This window comes from Typopeltis vanoorti, chromosome 17 (genome assembly GCF_054136105.1).
Source record: "Typopeltis vanoorti isolate ZY-2024b chromosome 17, IOZ_Tvanoo_1.0, whole genome shotgun sequence".
NCBI lineage: Eukaryota > Metazoa > Arthropoda > Arachnida > Uropygi > Thelyphonidae > Typopeltis > Typopeltis vanoorti.
This window is the reverse complement of record NC_143565.1, coordinates 14,753,062-14,773,641: the sequence shown is the minus strand read 5'-3', so window position 1 is coordinate 14,773,641 and position 20,580 is coordinate 14,753,062. Positions and strand designations below refer to the sequence as shown.

General features: G+C 36.3%; 1 protein-coding gene across 1 annotated transcript in view; it reads left to right on the top strand.

The window, feature by feature from the left end:
* The window catches only part of LOC150097178 (uncharacterized), a 68,679-nt gene that overhangs the window by 46,001 nt on the left and 2,098 nt on the right, over positions 1–20,580 (top strand). The window contains exon 3 of the mRNA XM_090407490.1: positions 12,013–12,112. Within this exon, the coding sequence (XP_090263616.1) occupies positions 12,013–12,112 (100 nt within the window). The remainder of the gene's footprint in view (positions 1–12,012; positions 12,113–20,580) is intronic.

The following is a 20,580-nucleotide window of genomic DNA, read 5'->3' as shown; positions in this document are numbered from 1 at the left end:
GACCAGATCTCTGCACAGAAATCTGAGGCCTGATTAGTGCCTTATGCATTGGAACTATAATTTCCTTATCCATACTTGTCAGGGTTCTTCACATTATAGCAGCAGTTCTCTGGTAACCTTGCAAGTTTTGTGGTGTGTCTTCCTGAACTTCAGCTCCCTATCAGCCTCAATCCCTTGCTTCCTCCATTTGCTGAAGCAAAGTTCTTCCAATATGATAAACTTCATTTCATTTTCTCTGGCCAAAGTGCATAACTTTACACTTAGCATCATTGAAGAGACATTCCAATTTTTTAGCTCAAATCAACTTATTCATATCCTCTTGCAATGTCTCAGAGCTTTCTGGCATTACTCTTCATAATATACCATAATCCTCAAACCACACTGAATATCTTCTCTCACACCTTGCACATATATTGATATATGTATAGTAGTGGTCCCAGAGCAGAACTTTGTTTGCTATTTGACAACCCAGCATATCTTCTTCTTCTTCTGCAGCTTGTCCCACTTAAGTAGGGTTGCATTACTTCAAAAAGACAAGTTGTGGTATCTCATTTGTCTCCATTTTTTGGGACATGATGCAACCATACACAACTTGCTGACTTCTATCATTCAACCACCCTTGTAACCAAGCTACAAACTATTCATCCTCTCCAGTTACTCTATCAACTGCTTTAGCAAAATCCAGATAAATCATATAAGTATCTTTCTATCCAATACAATAGTCACTATTATAAAATGTAACCAAGTTATTAAAGCAATACCTTTTAAAAAATCCATGCTGCTCTATCTCTAAAGATTACCACCCATCAATCCAAGTTTGTATTGTCTAGTCAACTAGACAATACAAACTAATACCTTCATGACTCTGAGTCTCCTTGCACAGTGTACTATTTTTTTCCTTCTTTCTACTTTTATTGGGGCTATCTGTTGCTAGACTCCTAATGAACAACCAAGTCAATGCACTGCTAGCTCTTTTGCATATTCCTGTGATATACATGGCTATATTTTATCCAGTCCCATCCTATACAAAATTTGTCTGATTTACAAAACAGTTAATATTATAAACATTTCCAAATCTTGAGCTATCAGTCATCTTTCTTCCTTCCTATTGTTATTCGATACTATTTTCTCCCCACCCCCACACGGGAAATAAAATTGCGGCAATACTCATTGAACATTTTCACTACATCTTCAGCAGATGACCCACATTTCATTTCCAGCAGTTAAGATCAGTTTCCATATTCACCTGTCTACTGCTTGACGTAACTGTAGTAGTGTTTTGCTAGTGTCATACCTTGGCAACACACAATTCTTCCTCTCACACTTCTGTTTGTCTCTGCCTCTAGCAACACTTGCAAATCTCGTGCTACCTCATTCACTCTTCTTCACAAATCATTTGTTCCTACCAGCACAGTCTACTTTTTGCATTTCCTCTCTTCACAGCCTCGCTCACACTTATTTTGTTACTCTTCTCAGATATGTCATGTGATTAAAGCCACATCCTGAACAATGATGATAAACTCTCACTATTTAGTTTAGGCCTATACTAAATAGATGCACAGGATAGTTAACAGATTTTATATATCATATTGAAAGAAGTATTAGGTTTCTCCCAACTAACATAGCTAATAAAATACAATTAGAAACTTCTAATATTTTAAATAAATACTAAAGCAATACCAGCAGCCTCACCAATACTGAATTAGCAGCTGTTAAATCTTTAAAAGTAAATCAAGATATCATAATTATTAAAGCTGATAAAGGGAATGCTACTGTTATTTTAACTCAAATAAACCTACCTTCAAAAAATGAATCAATTAATCTGACAGCAATACTTATCAACTTAGCTAGATAGATTTTTATCCAGCTAAGTTGATAAGCATTCAATTGCTCCCATACTGGAGCAATTGAAGCTTTTATTTTTCAATGAGTCTTTAATGGAATTTTTGTCATAACATATATTATACACATATGCACGAGAATATAGTAATTTCTTTATAAATAATAAATAGGTTTTTAAGTGATTAAACTAAGCCTGTGAAGAAGTTTGATATTTCAGGAATAAGGATGAAGAGTTGGTTTAGGTTAGGTCCTCATTAAGGTCCACAGTTTTTGGCTAAGCCAAAAACTGTGGACCTTAATAAGGCTTGTTGACAGAAGATGATATAGCGATAGAATGTGAGGAGTGTTGTATTATCAGTGTGGATAGAACAAGTGGGAGTATTTCTGATGAGAGAATTGCAACTGACAGTATTCAGCAGAAGCAAGGTTGAAGAAAAAGTGCTTTGAGTATGTGGCATGGCATAGAGGCCATTAGGTTAAAATGTATCATGGACTTTTGCTATAGGCCAAGGGATGCAAAGAAAGATGGTAGATGCAGTGCATTGGCACAGTAAGTGTGCACTGAGTATGAATGCATAGATCAGAAAGAGGAACGAATTCCTGGTAATATGGATTGGAATTTGTCCAACTTCTACAAGATAATTGCCTGAAATAGAAATGACATATGATGGGGTAAGCCCATCAATTTGAGTGTGTTAGATCTTGTGATAACATTATGAGATATCCATAATCAAGGTGCCACTCTCCAACCTAAGCTGTCGTAATTGTTGTGCACAACCACACACACACACAATGGACAAAACATTAGAGAAACCCACCTAATAGCATGTCGGGCCTCTAGTTCACCTTGTACTCTCCGAGGCTCTGACTAACTAGATGTCAGAGATAATTCGAGCCATGCCTGTTCCAAATTGCACCTTATACATCAGTCTGGGATACATGGATCTGATGTCTCACTCTATAGCATTCCAGAGAGATTCCATCGGATTTCAGGGATCTTGGGGGATTACTGGATGGTTCCAAACTCAGATGAGTGTTCCTCAAGCCATGTCTGGGTGATTGCAGCCTGGTGGGGCAGTGCATTGTCCTGATGAAACAGACCACTGGCTACAGGATGTGTGAAGACCATGAAAGTGCGCATAAATGATCAACCAGCACATTCTGGTCTTCACACATCCTGTAGCCAGTGGTCTGGGAAACCACAGTTTGGGAAACCTTCTCATGCAAAGTGTTGCATGAGAAGGTTTCCCAAACCATCAAAGAGCCACCACCTCCTTGAACAGATCCAATTTGGCACAATGGAAGTCATGGCATCACTGTTGATGCCGCATCTGCATCCTCCTGTCAGACCAGTAACTGATAACAGCATTCATCAGACCATACAACTCTGGTCCACTCTGCAGAGGTCCGGTTTTGGTGAACACGACACCAGGCGAGACGCCTGCCTGATGGTGAACTATCAACATTTGAGGCGTTGGCTCCTGTAGCCCATGGTATGCAGGGTATGGTGTTCACTCGCTGGCACTCCTTGGATCTCGGACTTTGAATGTGATTTGTGATGCCATTGCCCTGTGATCAGTCTATATGAGCCTGGGTGATTACAGCCTACATTAATACTGGTTATCAATGGCATGTGGTCGACCTGCTGGGTGGTAGTGCCTGTTGATGTTATGCTCGTAGTAGAGCCTTGATACAGTTGTCCTCTAGAACTGTAGGGCGATAAGATGACTCATGTCTTGCGCCAATAATATATCCACGATCGGAGATGCTATGATCGCCACATTTACCCATGTTCATCTATTGTGATACATTGTTGGGAGCACCCTGATGTCTGCTTAATTATAGTCTGCATTTGGTTTCAGTACATTTCATTCTGCATGGGGGGTGGGTGCCAGTATCAACTTCCCATCACCCCCACCTCTGTTTTGTCCATAGTGTTTGTGTATCAGTGGCATCGTGTGCCCATTTCGGTTGGATGTGGATTATGCAACCCACGCTACAAATTTCATGTCAATTTGACTGTATGCATGGGCATCTGCAGAAAATTTTTTCAGGGGGGAGGGCAAAGCTTGGAGACAAATAATTATAATAAATGTTTATAATTATTGATGTAATTAAATAATTACATCAATAAACATCTTTTAGCATTTTTTATGTAATTATTTGTCGATGTAAACTATAAATACATTATTTTCATTTTACATTGATTTTAATGATCTTTAATTCTTGGGAAAAAAGTTTGGAATTAATAGTTTTTAGCAAAATTTCATATATATAAAAAAATTGACCGGCATATTTTATTAAAAATCAACTAATTAATCCCAAAATCCTAAATTAAATTTTTTCAGTTTAAAAGCAAAAAAAAAAAAGCATAAAACTAACAAGTAAAATAATATTAAATTACATACACTTACCTTTTAAAAATGTATTTTTCTGTTTAAATTTGTTTCACTATAAACGTACGATTCACTCAGTGACTTACTAGACACAGAGGGCAAACAAACTGGTTGTCGTTAACAACAGTAATGAACGTTTTTTTTTTTCATAAATCAGAAAAAGATGAACCAAAAACAGGAACACGGGCTTTATTGCTGCAACAAAGCACGTGTTCTATGGCTACCCCACCGTGGGCCGAAACAGGTCAACACACAAAAATTTTAAGACAGAAAAAGCATCCCATGGTCAAGGGTGTAAGGTTACATATCTCAATCACTTTTACAATTATAATTTGTGGAATTTTTTTACTCGTTCCGGGAGGGGAGGGGTGCCCGATTTGTCCCTCTGCAGACACACATGATCGTATGATTGCATTTTTATTGATGTATGAAAGTTTTGAGAGTACACAGCGTATCAACGCTCATCTTAATTGGTCCAATGCAATTTTTGAATTGAATTTGAATTCTGCTAGAGTGGGGGAACAATCCGTTTGTTTTAGGATTTATTAGAAAACAGCATTTAAGGAGAATGCTATATTTGGTTGGTATATTTGAAATACTCAAATATGAAGATATGTGAACCATCATTTATAAGATTGTGAGTAGAAATACTTTCAGACAGACAGTATGGCAGGAATAAATATGGTTCAATGGAGCAGCAAATCATTTCGTAAAATTTGTTGCCCATGTTCTGTGTATTTCTCTGGTTTGTGTATATTTGACTCCGTTTTCCAAGAATTTTCTTTCGTTTATTGAGACTCAGTGTACATAGCATCCGATCATTATCAGAATTATCCACACTTTCGGGAATCCTACATTCATTAGTTTTTTAGTATCAGCGGTTCGTCTGTCTTATCAATCTCGCATGCTGGTATTTTTTTGTAGATCAACGTCTTATTGTACACAGAGTATTCACTTTTATTCAGGAATAGATATTTTTTACTGTGTTGTTTCTGAAGACTAGAATAATAAAAAAAAAAAGTCTCTATACTGTTAAAAAAACTTTGCAATCTCAACAGATGCTATACTGCACAAGCAAGAACATTTTGGTTTTTTCTCCTAAAATCCACTTCAAATTTTCAGTTCTAGAAAACGTGTAACAGCTGTTTGTAATACAGCCATCATATACAGAAAGCGCTCAACTCAAGTGACAACGTTCACTTGGATTGGTTGACACAATAACCAATCACAGCCGCTAAGTACTGGGTGAGCTTTCTGAGTGGTTTAAAAATACTAGAATGCTAAGAATTTGACCCGCTGTGCCCTCTTTGCATCTTTTCAAAGGGACAAAAAAGTAGACAGAGGGACGAATTCCCGATGATTGGAGTAGAGCTCTCATAGTACCCATATATAAAAAAGGAAATAAAACTGTGAGAATTGCAGAGGTATTTCCCTACTGAGTGTTCCTGGCAAGATTTATGCAAGTATACTTGAGAAACAGTTGAGAAGAATTGTGGAGGAAAAGCTTGATGAAGAACAAGCTGGATTCAGGCCAAATAGAGGTTGTCAGTATCAGATCTTCACTTTACGACAAATAGTCGAGAAAGCATGGGAATATAACAAAGATCTGTATTTAAGTTTTGTCGATCTATAAAAGGCATATGATAAGGTGCCAAGAGTACAGTTATATGGTGTCAATGGGACATTATATCAAGCGGCAATGCTTGGTCTTTATTTGAGTTGCAAGTCAGCAGTTAAAATTGAAGGAAGTACAGGAAGATGGTTTAATGTTAAATCTGGTGTGAGATTTATGAAAGAAAGTGGTATTAAACCTGATATCAAAATTGGAGATGTTAATGTATGCTCTTTGCTTTATGCCGACGATGTTATACTTCTAAATAAATCCACTACAAGTTTGCAAGATTCCTTGACTAAATTGAATAACTGTTTTAATAGATATAGTATGGGGGTCAGCAATAAAAAGACAATGAAAATAGGTAGAATCGTTGAAAATGTCAACTGTGTTGTGAATGGAGAACCTGTGGAACAAGTAAAACATTTCAGCTACTTAGGCACGATTTTTAGTGAAGATGGTAAATTAAATATGGAAATAAGCAACAGAGTCAACAAAGCTGGTATAGTATGAAGTCAATTGAATAAATTCATATGGAATAAGAGAGAAATTAGTCAGAACACTAAATTAGCTGTATACAAGAAAGTGTTCAAACCAGTTTTAACTTATGGATCTCAGAGCTGGGTCAGAAGTAAAACACTTGATCAAAGACTTGAAACTGCAGATATGAGAGTCCTGAGAAAGATTGGCAGTATGAACAGATGACATCAATGGCAATATCATATTAAAAACGAGGATATTAGGAAAGAACTAGACATTGTCAGCATTCAGGAATTCGTTAGCAGAGCTAATCTCAGGTGGTATGTATGGTCATTTAAACAGAATGGGCGAGGAAAGATTGGCAAAACAAGTGTTCTCTGCCAGGTTGGAAGGAAAACTACCCAGAGAAAGACCAAGATATAGGTTGATGATACTGTACAAAGTGCCTTAGATGATAGAAATATGAGATCTGATAATGTTGGAGTCTTGATAAGTAACAGACTGATTTGGAGGAAAATTGTAGACAGGAAGTTAGTAATGATGTAAATTTTTCATGTAGTACTATCATAACCTGTACACCCCTTGAGTACATATCAGGAATTTGATGATGATAAATGCACAATTTGAAAAGAAAATTGATTCTAAAAAAAAAGTTAACTGTGAAAATCAAGCGTTCAAAATTTTATTTTTTCATCTTTCAATTATCTGTAGGAACCCCTGCAGAGTAAGGAGACACTAAGCAATGGTTGTTTTGTTTTGATTCTGAATCCAAAGCATTAAACAGAATTTTTTTAAAAAAGTTTTTTTTATAAATAATTCCCCGAGATACATTTTATCTGATGTGTGCTTATTTTACATAGCTAGAGATGCAAAAAGTATTACTGTAAACAACAAAAACAATATAGTGGATAAAATTAAAATGTTGAAATCAGTTGTAATAACTGGTACTACTGCATTCTAGAATGTGAAACATAATTGTGATATGTGAATGTGCAATTTTTGGTGATTGAGGAGTTAGAGTTCAAGATCGGTACTATCAACATATGAAGCCTGAATGGCAAAGAAATGGAGTTCGCTGAGGAACTTGATAAGTGCAGGATTGACATAATAGGGGTGTCAATCTATTACAGAATTAATGTAATAGATTAATTTTTTAATAATTAATCTATTATATTAATTAATATAAAATAACAATGACAATCATGGAAAAGGAGAGTATTCAACACAAAATATGAGGCTAATTTTCTCGAATGGCAGGCAGTCTCAAGTAGAATGATGTGGGCAAATATCAGAATGGGGAACCGGACAATGAGACTTATTTGTGCCTATGGTAGTACAGAAGTTTTGACTAAGAAGTGGAGTAATTTGAGGCTTCAGAGAAAGCAACTGACAATGAAAAAGAAAAAGTTGGTCTTTATTGGGCATAACAAGACCTTGTTTGGTCCCAATGCTTATCCTTAAAGGTATTTTCTGTTCTCTTGCATTGACTGATGGATTAACCACGCTACTGGCTAGGACGTATATATACGTCTGCATTTCCATGGATGTGAAGTGCATATTAAAATTGTAATATCATTGATATTACATTGAAATTTATGATGGATACGAAGCTTTTGAGGTTGCGTATTTGATCTTCATTGACTGGTAACGTGGTTATTATGTGAAATGAAATATTGTGATGCAGCCATGGCATTGTTTTGTACAAATATGGCTGTTTGTACAAAACACAATGGTATGAAACTTGATAAAGTTTCATACCAAACATGGAACTTTATCAAGCCACTTCAGGCCTTTAATAAACAGAGCAGTGGTCTTACATCAGACAATGAAATTCATTACTCACTTAAGACAATCACAAACCTCTATACCCATGATAAGATTTGAACCTGTAACCTGTTGGTTACAGAGCAAATATGTTAAGTACTTGGCCAATCAGGCCAAGTGAGTGCTTAACATATCTATGCCTTCTTCTAGATTGTTTTTTATAAGCATAGCAACTGTTTCTTATGGATATCATTTTGGTCACTGTGTGGTCTCTCCCTTCTGATAGATGCTCCTTTTTTCTTATCCAGTATGTGTTTTCAGCCCCCCCCCACCCCCACATTAAGATGGACATGGTTATCCCATTTATAAAATGATCATTATTTATTTATTTTGCATTGCAGACTTTACACTGGCTATGCGCTTCCCTGGATGAAGAGTATCATGAACTATCTTTTAATTGGCAATTGATGAGCTTGGTTGTAGGGACTGTGTACAACCTTTCATAGTGAACTTGTGTATGTTAGGATTAATGTATTTTTGATCTATTGTCACTGAGAATGGAATAGTCCTTGCAAGCATTGTTTTAATTCATAAGGAAGATCGTTGCATAAAGTGGAATTGTTCTTTTAAGTGTTGTATAGCACATTTTTGTTAATAGGAGATTATAACCTTTTTTTTATGAAGAAGTCGGTGAGTATATAGATTGTGGTTAATAGTTATGATGATTTATTTTGATTTCAGCAAAGCCTTTGATAGTGTTCCATGTAATATTAAACCAGCGTAATTAAAATGTTCCAAATTGGTGTTGAGGATTACAGGTAGGTAGGAAATTGCTTGATAGGTAAACAAGTAGTGGTGTTGAAATTGGGAGGATTGCTCTTTTTTTAATTACTCTTGCATATGATAGGCTTCAAGGCCCACTGCAAATAAATGCTGTGTCTGGGTTGGGCTCAAGAGCAAGTAATCTGTTGAGACTCCTTAAAGAATTGAATAGCATAGTCCATAGCAAACACTCCATTTCTGTGGAACAGGCTTCCCTATGAACTAGATGAAATAAGATGATCAAAAACAGAAGGCATGGTGAGCTGGCATCCACTGTGCTACTAGATGTACAGGAACATGAGTAACAACGCCCACCACCATTTTACAGTTTGCTGTAAAATGATGTTGGGAGAAACAACACAAACTATATGCAAGATAGTGGCCGGAGAGGGGGGGGGGGATCATCATTCAACCAACTTTCTGAACTACATCAAGAATTCATAGAGATCTTAGGTACACCACATCAAATGTTGGAGAGCAGTATTCTAAGGTTGTATGAATTGTACAGTGGTAAGTTACTGGATAGAAGAGAAATGGCAAAAAACATGCCAGGTTTTTTGGAAGCTGCAGGTGCTATAGTAGTAATGTGATCACATGGGAAGGGCCAGGTGCAAGAGTCAGCCTGATGAGAGAAGTAGTCCTTACTGCCAAATTGAGTGCTATCAGAGATAAGTTTAGGGTTTTTGTGAAACGGACAAACTTTGAGAGCGGGTTCACCATAAAGAAGATGGTGGTGAAACAACAGTTCTGAAGAACATCTGCATTAACAGGAAAATCTGAAGAAAGAACATTTCAACTGTATGTAGTGAATGATCCAAGAGAAAACAGCAGTTTGTTGAGAAGCTCTTAATACCAGATCCCATCAAATCCCCTGGAAAGTTCAAGTGCAATATAGGCATCTCTAAACTTTCCCATGGAATGTGTCCAGAAGTAGGCAATTCAGGCTATGGATCCTGATTTGGCAAAATCCACATGGGTGGTTAGTAAATGACAGCCATCCAAGTGAACACAAACCAATAAATATGTATAGTAAAATTCTGATAGTTTGTGACTATCAATAGTTTTGACATTAATATGCTTGGAAGAGAGATGGAATAGATCTTAATAAGCTGCTATATCCTAAGCTTCTGAAGTCAGTACTTTGTTATTTTTATTTTTTAATTTTAATAAGTTGTATTGAGTAAATTGAACATTTAATTTGTGTTACATCCTATTATTTGCTGATTCAGATAATTTTTTATGACATCTCTATAATATTAGGTATGCTGAAATACTGTTCTTCTCATTTTCGTGTGGAGAGGTCACTTGATTTGCTGTTACAGTTACTTGTTACAGTAACAAGTGAAAATATGAAGAGTCTGAGGCTGTTTATAGAAGTATTATCCCATAGTTTGGAATATTCAATAATCATCTGCACCTGATGATTAGACTAGAAAAAGTTCATGTAGCATTTCTTGCATTTGGGTATTCTGGTTGATTGGAAATTTTAAGTTCAGGAATCATTGGTTAGCTTCTGAGCTAGTGAAACTCAGAAAGTCATAGGGTTGATTAAATGGTTTCATTTGGAAGAAGGATGATAAAGTATTTTCCCAACATAGTCTTAATAAATATGAGTGTGTAGAATTTTTTGACCAAAAAACAAATGCAATTAAATAACTGTCATTGGGTTTTATCAGGCCATAATATTAGATAATTATACTAATTTAGCCACATTCTAGTGGCTTCTGGGTTAGGAAGAACAAAAAAAAATTACAATAAAAGGGTCAATGCATAATACATAACTAAAAAAAATAACATATAGGAGCTGTTACACAAAAGTAAAAAATAGAAAACACGTGGAATGTGGAAGCTGGCATGAGTCATTATTCAGTAAGTATACACAATAGTTGGCAGAAAAGTTAGTCTGACATGGGAGAAGATCATAAGCAGCTTCCAAATATCACATAGAATCATTTCTTGGTTTCTGTTGAATGTGCCCCATTCAATATTATGGTGAGTGTGGGAGAAGTGAAACATTAGGCCTGAGCTGTCTTCTGTTACTCATGTCTCCAATATGTTCTTTTTGTCTTATTTCCAACCTTCTAAAAGTTTTCCCCATGTACTATATGAGCTTTATTACATTCACCTATGAACTACAATTCTCTCAACAAACATCCTGTAGTTTATAATATTCCATGTTCATGTGGCCTTTCTTACAGATGTCCTAATAAAACCTGATGAATATTTGTTATGGATTTCCTTTAGAAGAGCATTTGTGCCTGTGTGGCTTTGGTTTGGACTTTTTGGTAGTTTGTTGTGATGAGAGTTGACTTATATGCCCCATTATTATTTCAGACCCAAAATTATGCTGACATTTAGTGTCTCTTAGTTTTGAAACTGTTTTGCCAAAGATAATGCTATTTTGCTAATCTCTGCCACATAGGATTAATAGAATTAATTCATTCCAGATTAAAACTTGATTGACAGGCAGCCATCTCAAAGATGGTGTATAGAATTACAATTGAAAAGCAAACTTATAGATATCAAACCACATATTCAGTATGTATAAACTGAATATGTCTGCTTATATTAATTTTGCTGGAGCCTGGTAAGTGCAACTTGCTCATGCGCTTATTCTTTTAAATGTTTTGTATATTTAATTTATATTTTTTTGCACATTTTTTTCTATCCCATCTAGTTTATATTGTTTAAGAATTAGAGAGATTACGAATTAAAATAGTCAGTTTGCATTTCTGTGGACAGTATACTTTTCTTGTCTTTCACTCCTTGAATTTTGCTTTGTCCATATCTGCTGTGGTTAATTTTGCAATAGTTTCTAGTGAAAAACAAGTGTGCTTCATTTCTTTAACATTATCAGTCATTAATTTCTGATGCATGGACATTTTCAAGCAAATGTGATTGTCAAATTGGTAAGCGAGGTAAAGGAACAATTTATTTGGATATTATGTAGTGTTGAAAGTAGCCTTTTACTTGCTCTGTTTATAATTTTTGAAGTAGTATGAATATTTCTGCATACTATCATCAGTGTCTATTATTTGCATCATATTAAATAAACATGCCATAAAACATAGAATAAAATTTAAATTTCCTTAATAGGTTGGGATGAAGGTTGCATGACCATGCAAAAAGGTGAAATCGCTCGACTGACAATTCATCCTGAAAAGGGTTATGGAAGACAAGGGTTTCCAGCTTGGGGATATCCTTTTATGATTTTTGTTATGCTTTTATTATTTTATTTTATTTATTTTTTTACATAATGGACAACACTGTCACCCAGAAAGAAATGCTTTCTGAGAGCATCACATGAGAACATTAGATACTTGGCCCACTTGTGTATAATCAAATTTAATATATAAATGTATATAGAATGTTTAGTCTTATGAAATAATTTAATTTTTTAGTATTTTGAGTTCTGGAAGAAGAAATAGAATACTTCACAGCAAAAATGTACTGTGGTGAAGAATGGGTCATAGTTGCTTGCCAGGCAATAGCTATCAACCAATGCAAAGTAAATCAAAATAACGAAATGTGTGGTAATGTTATTTCCATATGTTTTCTTAATATCATTCCCCAAACAAAAGCCTATAGTGCATTTTGGGCCATTTGTTGACGATGATTAGCAGTTGAAGGAACATAATTACATGCACTTTGTCTTTCACGACAGGTTTCGTTGTGCATGTGAAGGTTCTGTCATCTTGGAGAACTAGGGTTGGAATATCTGCTGGACATATTGTACAATTTTATCCCTTAGTTCATCAAGGTTTGAAGATGCATGGTCAGGGTGGAGTACCCATTCCTTCAACATATCCCAAGCGAGATCAAGAAAAGTGAAGGGTACCGCCTGGGGAAGTGCTGATAAATAGGCTCTTGAACTACATGATGCATGACAGGTTACTCTGTCCTGTTGGAATATCTGTGCAAATCCTGGGTGAATGGAACAAACGATCCTAAACTTACACGTTCTCAATGTAGTGTTTGCTATTCAAGGTTAGTTATCATCACCCTCTTCAGTGAATTTTTTTATGAAAGTTTTTTTTTCACTTGGCTATGGTACTAAAATTATTGGGTTTTATGCTTTATCCAAGTGTAAGCAAACGAAGTTTGCACCTGACGTACTTTCAGGATTGGGGAAACTCGTGGTAAAGGTGGTATAAGTTCTCATCTAGTATCTCCCATAATGCAAAGCACATCTCCTTGTGGACATGTATAATGCTATGCATTAAGGGAAGGGCCACTACCCAGACCAGTATCGACCTTTATTGAGGTCTCATCAGTGGGAGCCAGACCCAGAGGTTGGGATATTAAGGTGGAAGTAATGGAGAACTCATATTTACCTATACGAGTTGCCAAAGGGTGTCCCACCCTATTATTAAAATTCTCTTGATTAGAGATAAGTTTATGGAAGGTTTTTCACTTGGCTATGCTACTAAAATTATTGGTTTTATCCTTGATCTGAGTGTAAGCAAACAATGTTTGCACCTGAAGTACTTTCAGGACTGGGGCAAAGGTGGTATAAGTTCTCATCACTTGCCTTAGTATCTCCCATAATGCAAAGAACATCTCCTTGCAGACATGTATAATGCTCTGCATTAAGGGAAGGGCCATTACCCAGACTGGTTTCACATGTCTGTAAGGAGATGTGCTTTGCATTATGGGAGATACTAAGGCAAGTGATGAGAACTTATACCATCTTTGCCCCAGTCCTGAAAGTACTTCAGGTACGTCCTCTTCAGTGAAGTAGGGTCCAATTATCCATGCCTGAAAACCGTACACCATGCTGTGAAGAGGTTTCTCTTGGACAAACTCAGGTCTTGAGAAACCTGTATGTTCATCTGTTTACATGACTGCTTAGATGGAAATGCGTTTCGTCTGAGAATCAGACATTAATGTAGAACACTGTTGCTACAGCTAAATGTAATGGTATAGACTCTATGCGTGCTCTTATATTGATGTGCATGCAGCCAAATGACATTTCATACCACATGTACTGTAGGGGGTGGGGTCGAAGTTCAGTATGTATTATTATTTTTTTTTTTATTTATTTATTTTTTTTGCCATAACGTGTATTATTCCAGTGTCTCTGCCCAGGAAAGTGACACGTGAGCAATGACTAAAATACAGGAAATTAGACAGGTTGCATGTGGCTCAAAGAGCCTTGGAGAGAACAAAAAGGATAGAATAACATCCACATAACAAAAAGGGATAGAATAAAAAATACTGGAATCAGAGAGATTACTAAAGCGGAAGATATTGTGAGATGTTGCAACGTAGTAAATGACTTCATTGTTCGGGGTAGTTGTTTGTCGAAAGTGGAGTTTCATGGATATGAAGCAAGTGAGTGATTTTCAAAAGTAATAAAGATAACACTTAAATGCATAGAATTGAGTCCTTTTCATAGGGAAAGTAAACCTATTAAGCTTTTTTTGCTTGATAGGTTTACAACTGTTCATAGTGGAATTCACAAAGTACGTAGCGTAAATTATTAACAAGATCTGAATTGTAGTACATTTAGGTGAAGACCAAAAAAGAGAAAAATGACAAGATGAGATTGTGTGGATTGTGGACAAGTTGAAGTGAGAAAATTGGGGGGGGGGTGAGCATGGAGATTGAACATAACTTGATCTTGCTGACTTGTTTATCCAGATAGCTATTGCTGCTCTCCAACCCCATAGGTTCAAATCCCATCACAGGCATAGATGTTTGAGATCATCACTCTGCTTATTCAAGTTTAAAGTTCATTAGAATGTACTAAGGTACAGTAGGGATATAATAGGTCTAAAAAAGAATATAATCATGTAATTAAATTAAAAACCCTAATCTATATTTAGTGCAAAATGAAATATCTTCTGTCTAATATATCACTATCACTTGTAGAGACAAATTGACATCTTGAGTGCTATAGTTTTTCTAGGTGCTGGGAGAGACCAAAACTCATATTTCATATGTAATGGTGAGAATGTTTTAAGGCTATTTCCAATTCAGGAATAGGTTAGTCTCTTACATTGAGATGAAAAGTTTTTTTTCCCCTTAAAACAAACTTAATGCCATAAATAAGATTCTCTATTATAGCTCCAAATAAATGATCTTACACAGAAGTTTATCCCTTGATTAAGAGTTATAAAAAGTATTTCAGGAAAATGTGTGATGGAAGAAGAAGCAGTGAAAAAAAAAAAGCTCACATAATTCATCAGATTATGTGAGCTGATAATCATCGGAAAAGACAGTTATGTTGAGGAAGATTGGGGAAATGAGAATAAAAGGAAGACAACAAAAGAGATAATGAGGATAATTTGTTGAGGAACCATAATAATAAAGTGAAGTGATATCAGTAATGGAACAGCTGCCTAAAGGAAAAGCTGATGGAGTGAGTGTCCGTGGAATTATTGAGAGCAGAAGTAGTGAATATAATGACTGAAATTTGTCAACAGGTTTGGAAGGAAATATACTGGCCCAGAGATTGAGAATTATAGAACCATCACTTTAATTTCACGTGTAAGTAAACTTATGCTGAAAATGATCCAACAAAGACAGCTGTGTTAAGCCTGACAAAAATTATGAAAGATAGAGGTGTGAGTAAGGCCATGAAAGTTCGAATTGTCAAAGCAATTGTATTTCCAATAGTGATGTATGGATGTGAAAGCTGGATTAAGAAGAAAGAAAACAAATTGATTCTTTGAATTATGGGTGTGTGGAGGAGACTATTAAGAAAGCCATGAACTGCAAGAATGAGCAGTAAGATTTTAGAGTATAAAGACAATGCTCCTTGGAGGCTATGATCACTAAACAGAAGTTGTACTTTGAACATTATGTGAGCTGATGAATCATCGGAAAAGACAGTTATGTTGAGGAAGATTGGGGAAATGAGAAGAAAAGGAAGACCACAAAAGAGTGGATGGACAACATAAAAGAACTTATCACCTTGATTGCTGAAGGAATGGGAGAAAGGCCAAGTGGGATGCGCCTTTGTGCACAAGATCACCAAGAGTCTAAAACAACTGGATGGCACATAACATCATATACCTCCAATTAGAACAAAGTTGAGTTGCTTGTTTACAGTTGATCATTAATGAACTGAGAAGGATGTATGTAAGTTTGTTCCATCACTGATTTTTTTAGACAGTTAACATTTCTATATTTTGAATGAATTATAGTTACTAAATAGTGATCACTTTCTGATTCTTTAGTAACCCTTTTCTCCAGTTGCCAGTTCTTTCATTTCAGTCTTTTCCTTTAGCTTTTTCTTGATATTGAAAACCTTTCCTTTTCCGCTTGAAGTGGTCATCTCACACATTGTTGAATGATAATAGTTCCAAATTCCTTTCTAATATGAATGTGCTACTGATTGCCATCTGTTCACAATACTAATTTTCCTTAGGACTCATACTTATGTGGTTTCCAATCTTCAACCAACTCCTTTATTTTTAACCCAACTTTCAGATTCAACATGTACCCATAATTGAAACTGACAGTCCATCTTCGCTGTAAAAGCAAGCACTCAAAGATTGCTTAAGTTGGCTAATTGTAAAGCAAATGCCATGTGTTGATAGACGTCTCCTTGACGTCTATCAACAAGATTGACATGTGAGGAGTCTCACATGTCAATCTTACACAACATGGAGTCAACAATGAACAGATTCTTTGGATAGCCATGTGCCTAGTCCATAGATGTTTTAAGCATGAAAGATTGACATGTGAGACTCCTCATACTGGATATAGTTTTTGGTGTTAACCAGCTTTTCAGTTGAGAAAACAACTAGTGAAGACCAAAACTACATCTAGTAGTCTCACGAATCTCCCAGCAGGGTCAACACTGCATACAGATCCTTTAGAAGGATAGGTGCCTTATCCTTAACGATGATCTAAGCATGAACATTTCTGCTAACAGCATTCTGAAGCCTTGCTGTACTGCATTTAAATCAAAATAAATATGACATTTGCATGGGACTTGATAATTAGTAAGAGATAGGAAAGAAAGTTTTATTCTTAGTGAGGAGCAGAAAACTGCTGAGTTCTGGTCCCTTTAAGAGATCTAATGAATGCTGTCTGATCATTCCTCAATTTAACCCCAGACCATTATGTTAACACGTTCGCTGCCAACTACGAGTATACTCATAGTTGGCATATGAGCCCCACAAGTCAGCTACGTGTATACTCGTATTACACTTACTGCCGGCGATGAGATTACCCGTACTGACCTTAAAGAAGTGAAAATGCTTGGCATGTGGAGCTAGCAGCAAAACTGTGTATACTCGTAGATGGTATATGCTCTTCACAAGCCAACTACGAGTATACTCATATGTCGATTACCGTCTGCAATGAAATTACTCGTGCTGACCTTGAAGTGAAATTGCTTGGCGTACGGGAACAAACTATGCCGAAGTAGCGTGGCAGCGAATGTGTTAAAATTGCTTTGAAAATTTTGTATAATTCCAGTTCATATGTTAACTCTTGTTTTAGATAAATATATTCAACTGACTCCTCAATGCATTGGAGTAAGATTTAAGCAGACGATTTAAGCTTTTGGAGAAGTAACTAAGTAAAATTATGGAAGAGATTTGAGAAATAAACTTTGTTCAGGTCAAATGAGGATTATCAAGATCCCTGCTAGTCCCTTTGTAAATTTCTTACCGTCTGGAGTTGGTGGTTCAATCGGCGTAGTATTTTCTTCGGAATGCCTCCAACCGAATAAGGTCATCATTAGTAAGCTCTTCATCATGACTCAAAAGAAGCTCGTTAACGTCAATGTTATCCACTTCCAGCTCTAATTGCTCTGCCAGTTGCACACGTCTCCGTCGCTTGCTGTAATTTTTGTGTCAACTCCACAACCGTATCAGTCATTGTTTGCTCCCCTTCCTTGAAACGATTTTGCACCATTTTTGTGCAGAGTTTCTTCCACACAGTGTTCATTGTTGTCTGCTTGACTTCATCCCATGCCACCCTGATGTTTTTGATAGCATCAAGGATATTATAATTCTTCCAGAAATCATGTAGAGTAATGCCTTCACCACTGTTGTCAGTGGCCTTGATTGCTTGGGAAAACATGCATCGCAGATAGGTTTTGAAAGTCGCAAGAGCGTCTTGATCCATAGGTTGCAACAGTGCGGTGGTTCTAGGAGACAGGTAAACAACTTTTACGTCAGAATGAAAGTCATCCAACTCTCTCGGGTGGCTGGGGGCATTGTCCAGGAGGAGAAGCACTTTAAACGGGATTCCTTTCTTGGCACAATATTCCTTCACCTGGGGAATGAAGTGGTTATTGAACCAGTCTGCGAACAGCAAATGTGTATCACCTGGGAATCCAATACCCAATCCTTGGTATTGGATTCCCAGATTATGGGCAGCCTATTCAGGTCAATGTTCTTAAAGGCCCCCAGTCTCTGGGAATAGTACACTGTAAGTGGCTTAAGTTTTAAGTCACCTGAAGTGTTGCCACCAATCATAACAGTGATCCGGTCTTTTGCGACCTTGAATCCAGGCATAGATTTTTCCTCTTTTGCAATAAATGTCTGTGTTGGCATCCTCTTCCAAAACAGAGCCGTTTTGTCAACATTAAATATTTGCTCAGGCAAATATTCCCCCTCCTCAATTATTTTTGCCAGAAGTTTGGGAAATTTACTTGTCGTGTCTGTATCTGCACTTGCTGCCTCACCCATGACTTTGATGCTGTGTAGATTTGTACGCTTCTTGAATCGTTTGAACCATCCAGCACTAGCTTTAAATGCACACTCCGTGTCGCTGGCCTTCTCTTGTAAATCTTTATGTAAAGACCTAGCCTTCTCCTGGATAATCAGAAAAACTCAACGGTATCCGCTTCTGTATCAGATCCTAGATCCAGTGAGACAACAATTTCTCCATCTCTGAAATCGGGCCCAGCCTCTTCTTGGTAATGATTGTGCCCTTCAGCATTACCGCACCTTTTTTGCTTTCAACAATGCACACTTTATCCTTCACTGTCGAAATAGGTCGATTTATATCCCGAGCTATTGTTGATATAATTTTCCTGTCTTTATACGTACGAATTATTTTCAACTTTTCTTCTCAAGTAATTGCAGACCTTTTTGTTTTTTAAATTTATTACTAGTGCATTCGGTTTTGCGTTTCGAATCCATTTTAAGGGTAAATAAACAATGAACATTAACGGTGATAAACAAGTGACTAAGCTAACCGCATGAGGCATGGACTACTGACAGGTCGGGAAAAGGAGGAATTGTTTACTGAGTCCTTATTTCTAATTGGTAGGTTTCCGTTTGAATGTTATGGCTTTTGCACACTTGCCTTCTGCTACTCTCGGCATTTACCGGTAACCTGTTACTATTCATTACATTTGCTGTGAATGCTGAGTCTGGTTAACATTATGTTGTTGCATACTGCAATGGATGTCAAAGCCAAGCATGTTCATACATGCTAGTAGTTGTAATTTTAGATTTATTGCATAAGTCGGGGGGGGGGGGTATTGTATATGGTGTAAAAGGGGAAATATACAGTCAACTCTTACTATAGCAAACACCATCCTGTGAAAAATTCCAACAGAAGCATAGGCACAATGCTAGTATGAAGAAATTTCACAATAAAAAAAAAAAAAACTATCCTCGTAATCCCTACAGGATTTGCCAACCATGCTGTGAGGAAGAGAATTAGTGAACCAAACTACATTTAGTATGAGGAGCTCTCACAAGTCTAGCCTTGTATGATATTGGGTTGACACTTGACACAAGATCTTTTGGAAGGATGTCTTAAGCATTGAGCATATGAATAATTTAAATCAATCTAATTTATGATTTTGCTGGAACTTAGAGAATCTTATCCTTAGCCAGTGGTTTTCAAATTGTGGAGTACAAAGCAGTGGTCAGTATTCATTTTTAAGCACAACTCCCATATGCACTCTTTCTTCCATATTTCAATACGACATAGCATTAAAAACAAACTCATGTTTGTTATTAACATAATTCAAAGTTACCATTGTAGTTGTGATATACAATGCAGTCACATCCAAATTTGATTTCATTTAATGTCTAATTATCAAATTCTCTGGTGCACAACTTGATCATATTTCTATTTTTGCTAGGCCTGTAGATGCATTCCCTTTTTATTCTCTGATTAGATTTGAGATTGATTTGTTACATTGTGGCAGTGTAATTCTTCAAAAGAACTAGCCCATCATAATTTATTCCAGTTTGAGAAACATAAATATATTAACTAAAATTATTTTTTTTAAAAGTAACTATATTTACTTCAAATAGACACAAAAATGTTCTCTTACAGAAAAAAAGCGGGGAAAAATATTCATTTCTTATTATTTATTTTTTCCATGTCCATAGCATTTCTGCTCAGCACATGGAGAAAAGACACAAAAAATAGGATTTGCTTCATATTATGGTTAATAGCATATCTTCATGCTGATTCAGGATACAAAAGTAACAGAGGATTAACTTAGTCTTAAGTAGGATAAAAATGACTACCACATTGAAAAGAACAATATGAAACAAAGTGTTAAAAAGAATTAAAGATGAGCAGCTTTTACAGGTGAATGCAAACTCAGTTATACAAACATTATTCAAGAAAAAATAACACCATGGACACAAGCTAAAGAAGCAGTCTTGAAAAAAGAAGAAAGTACTGAGTTTCTAGCAAATAAGTTGCCATATCCTCTGAGTGAATACAGAG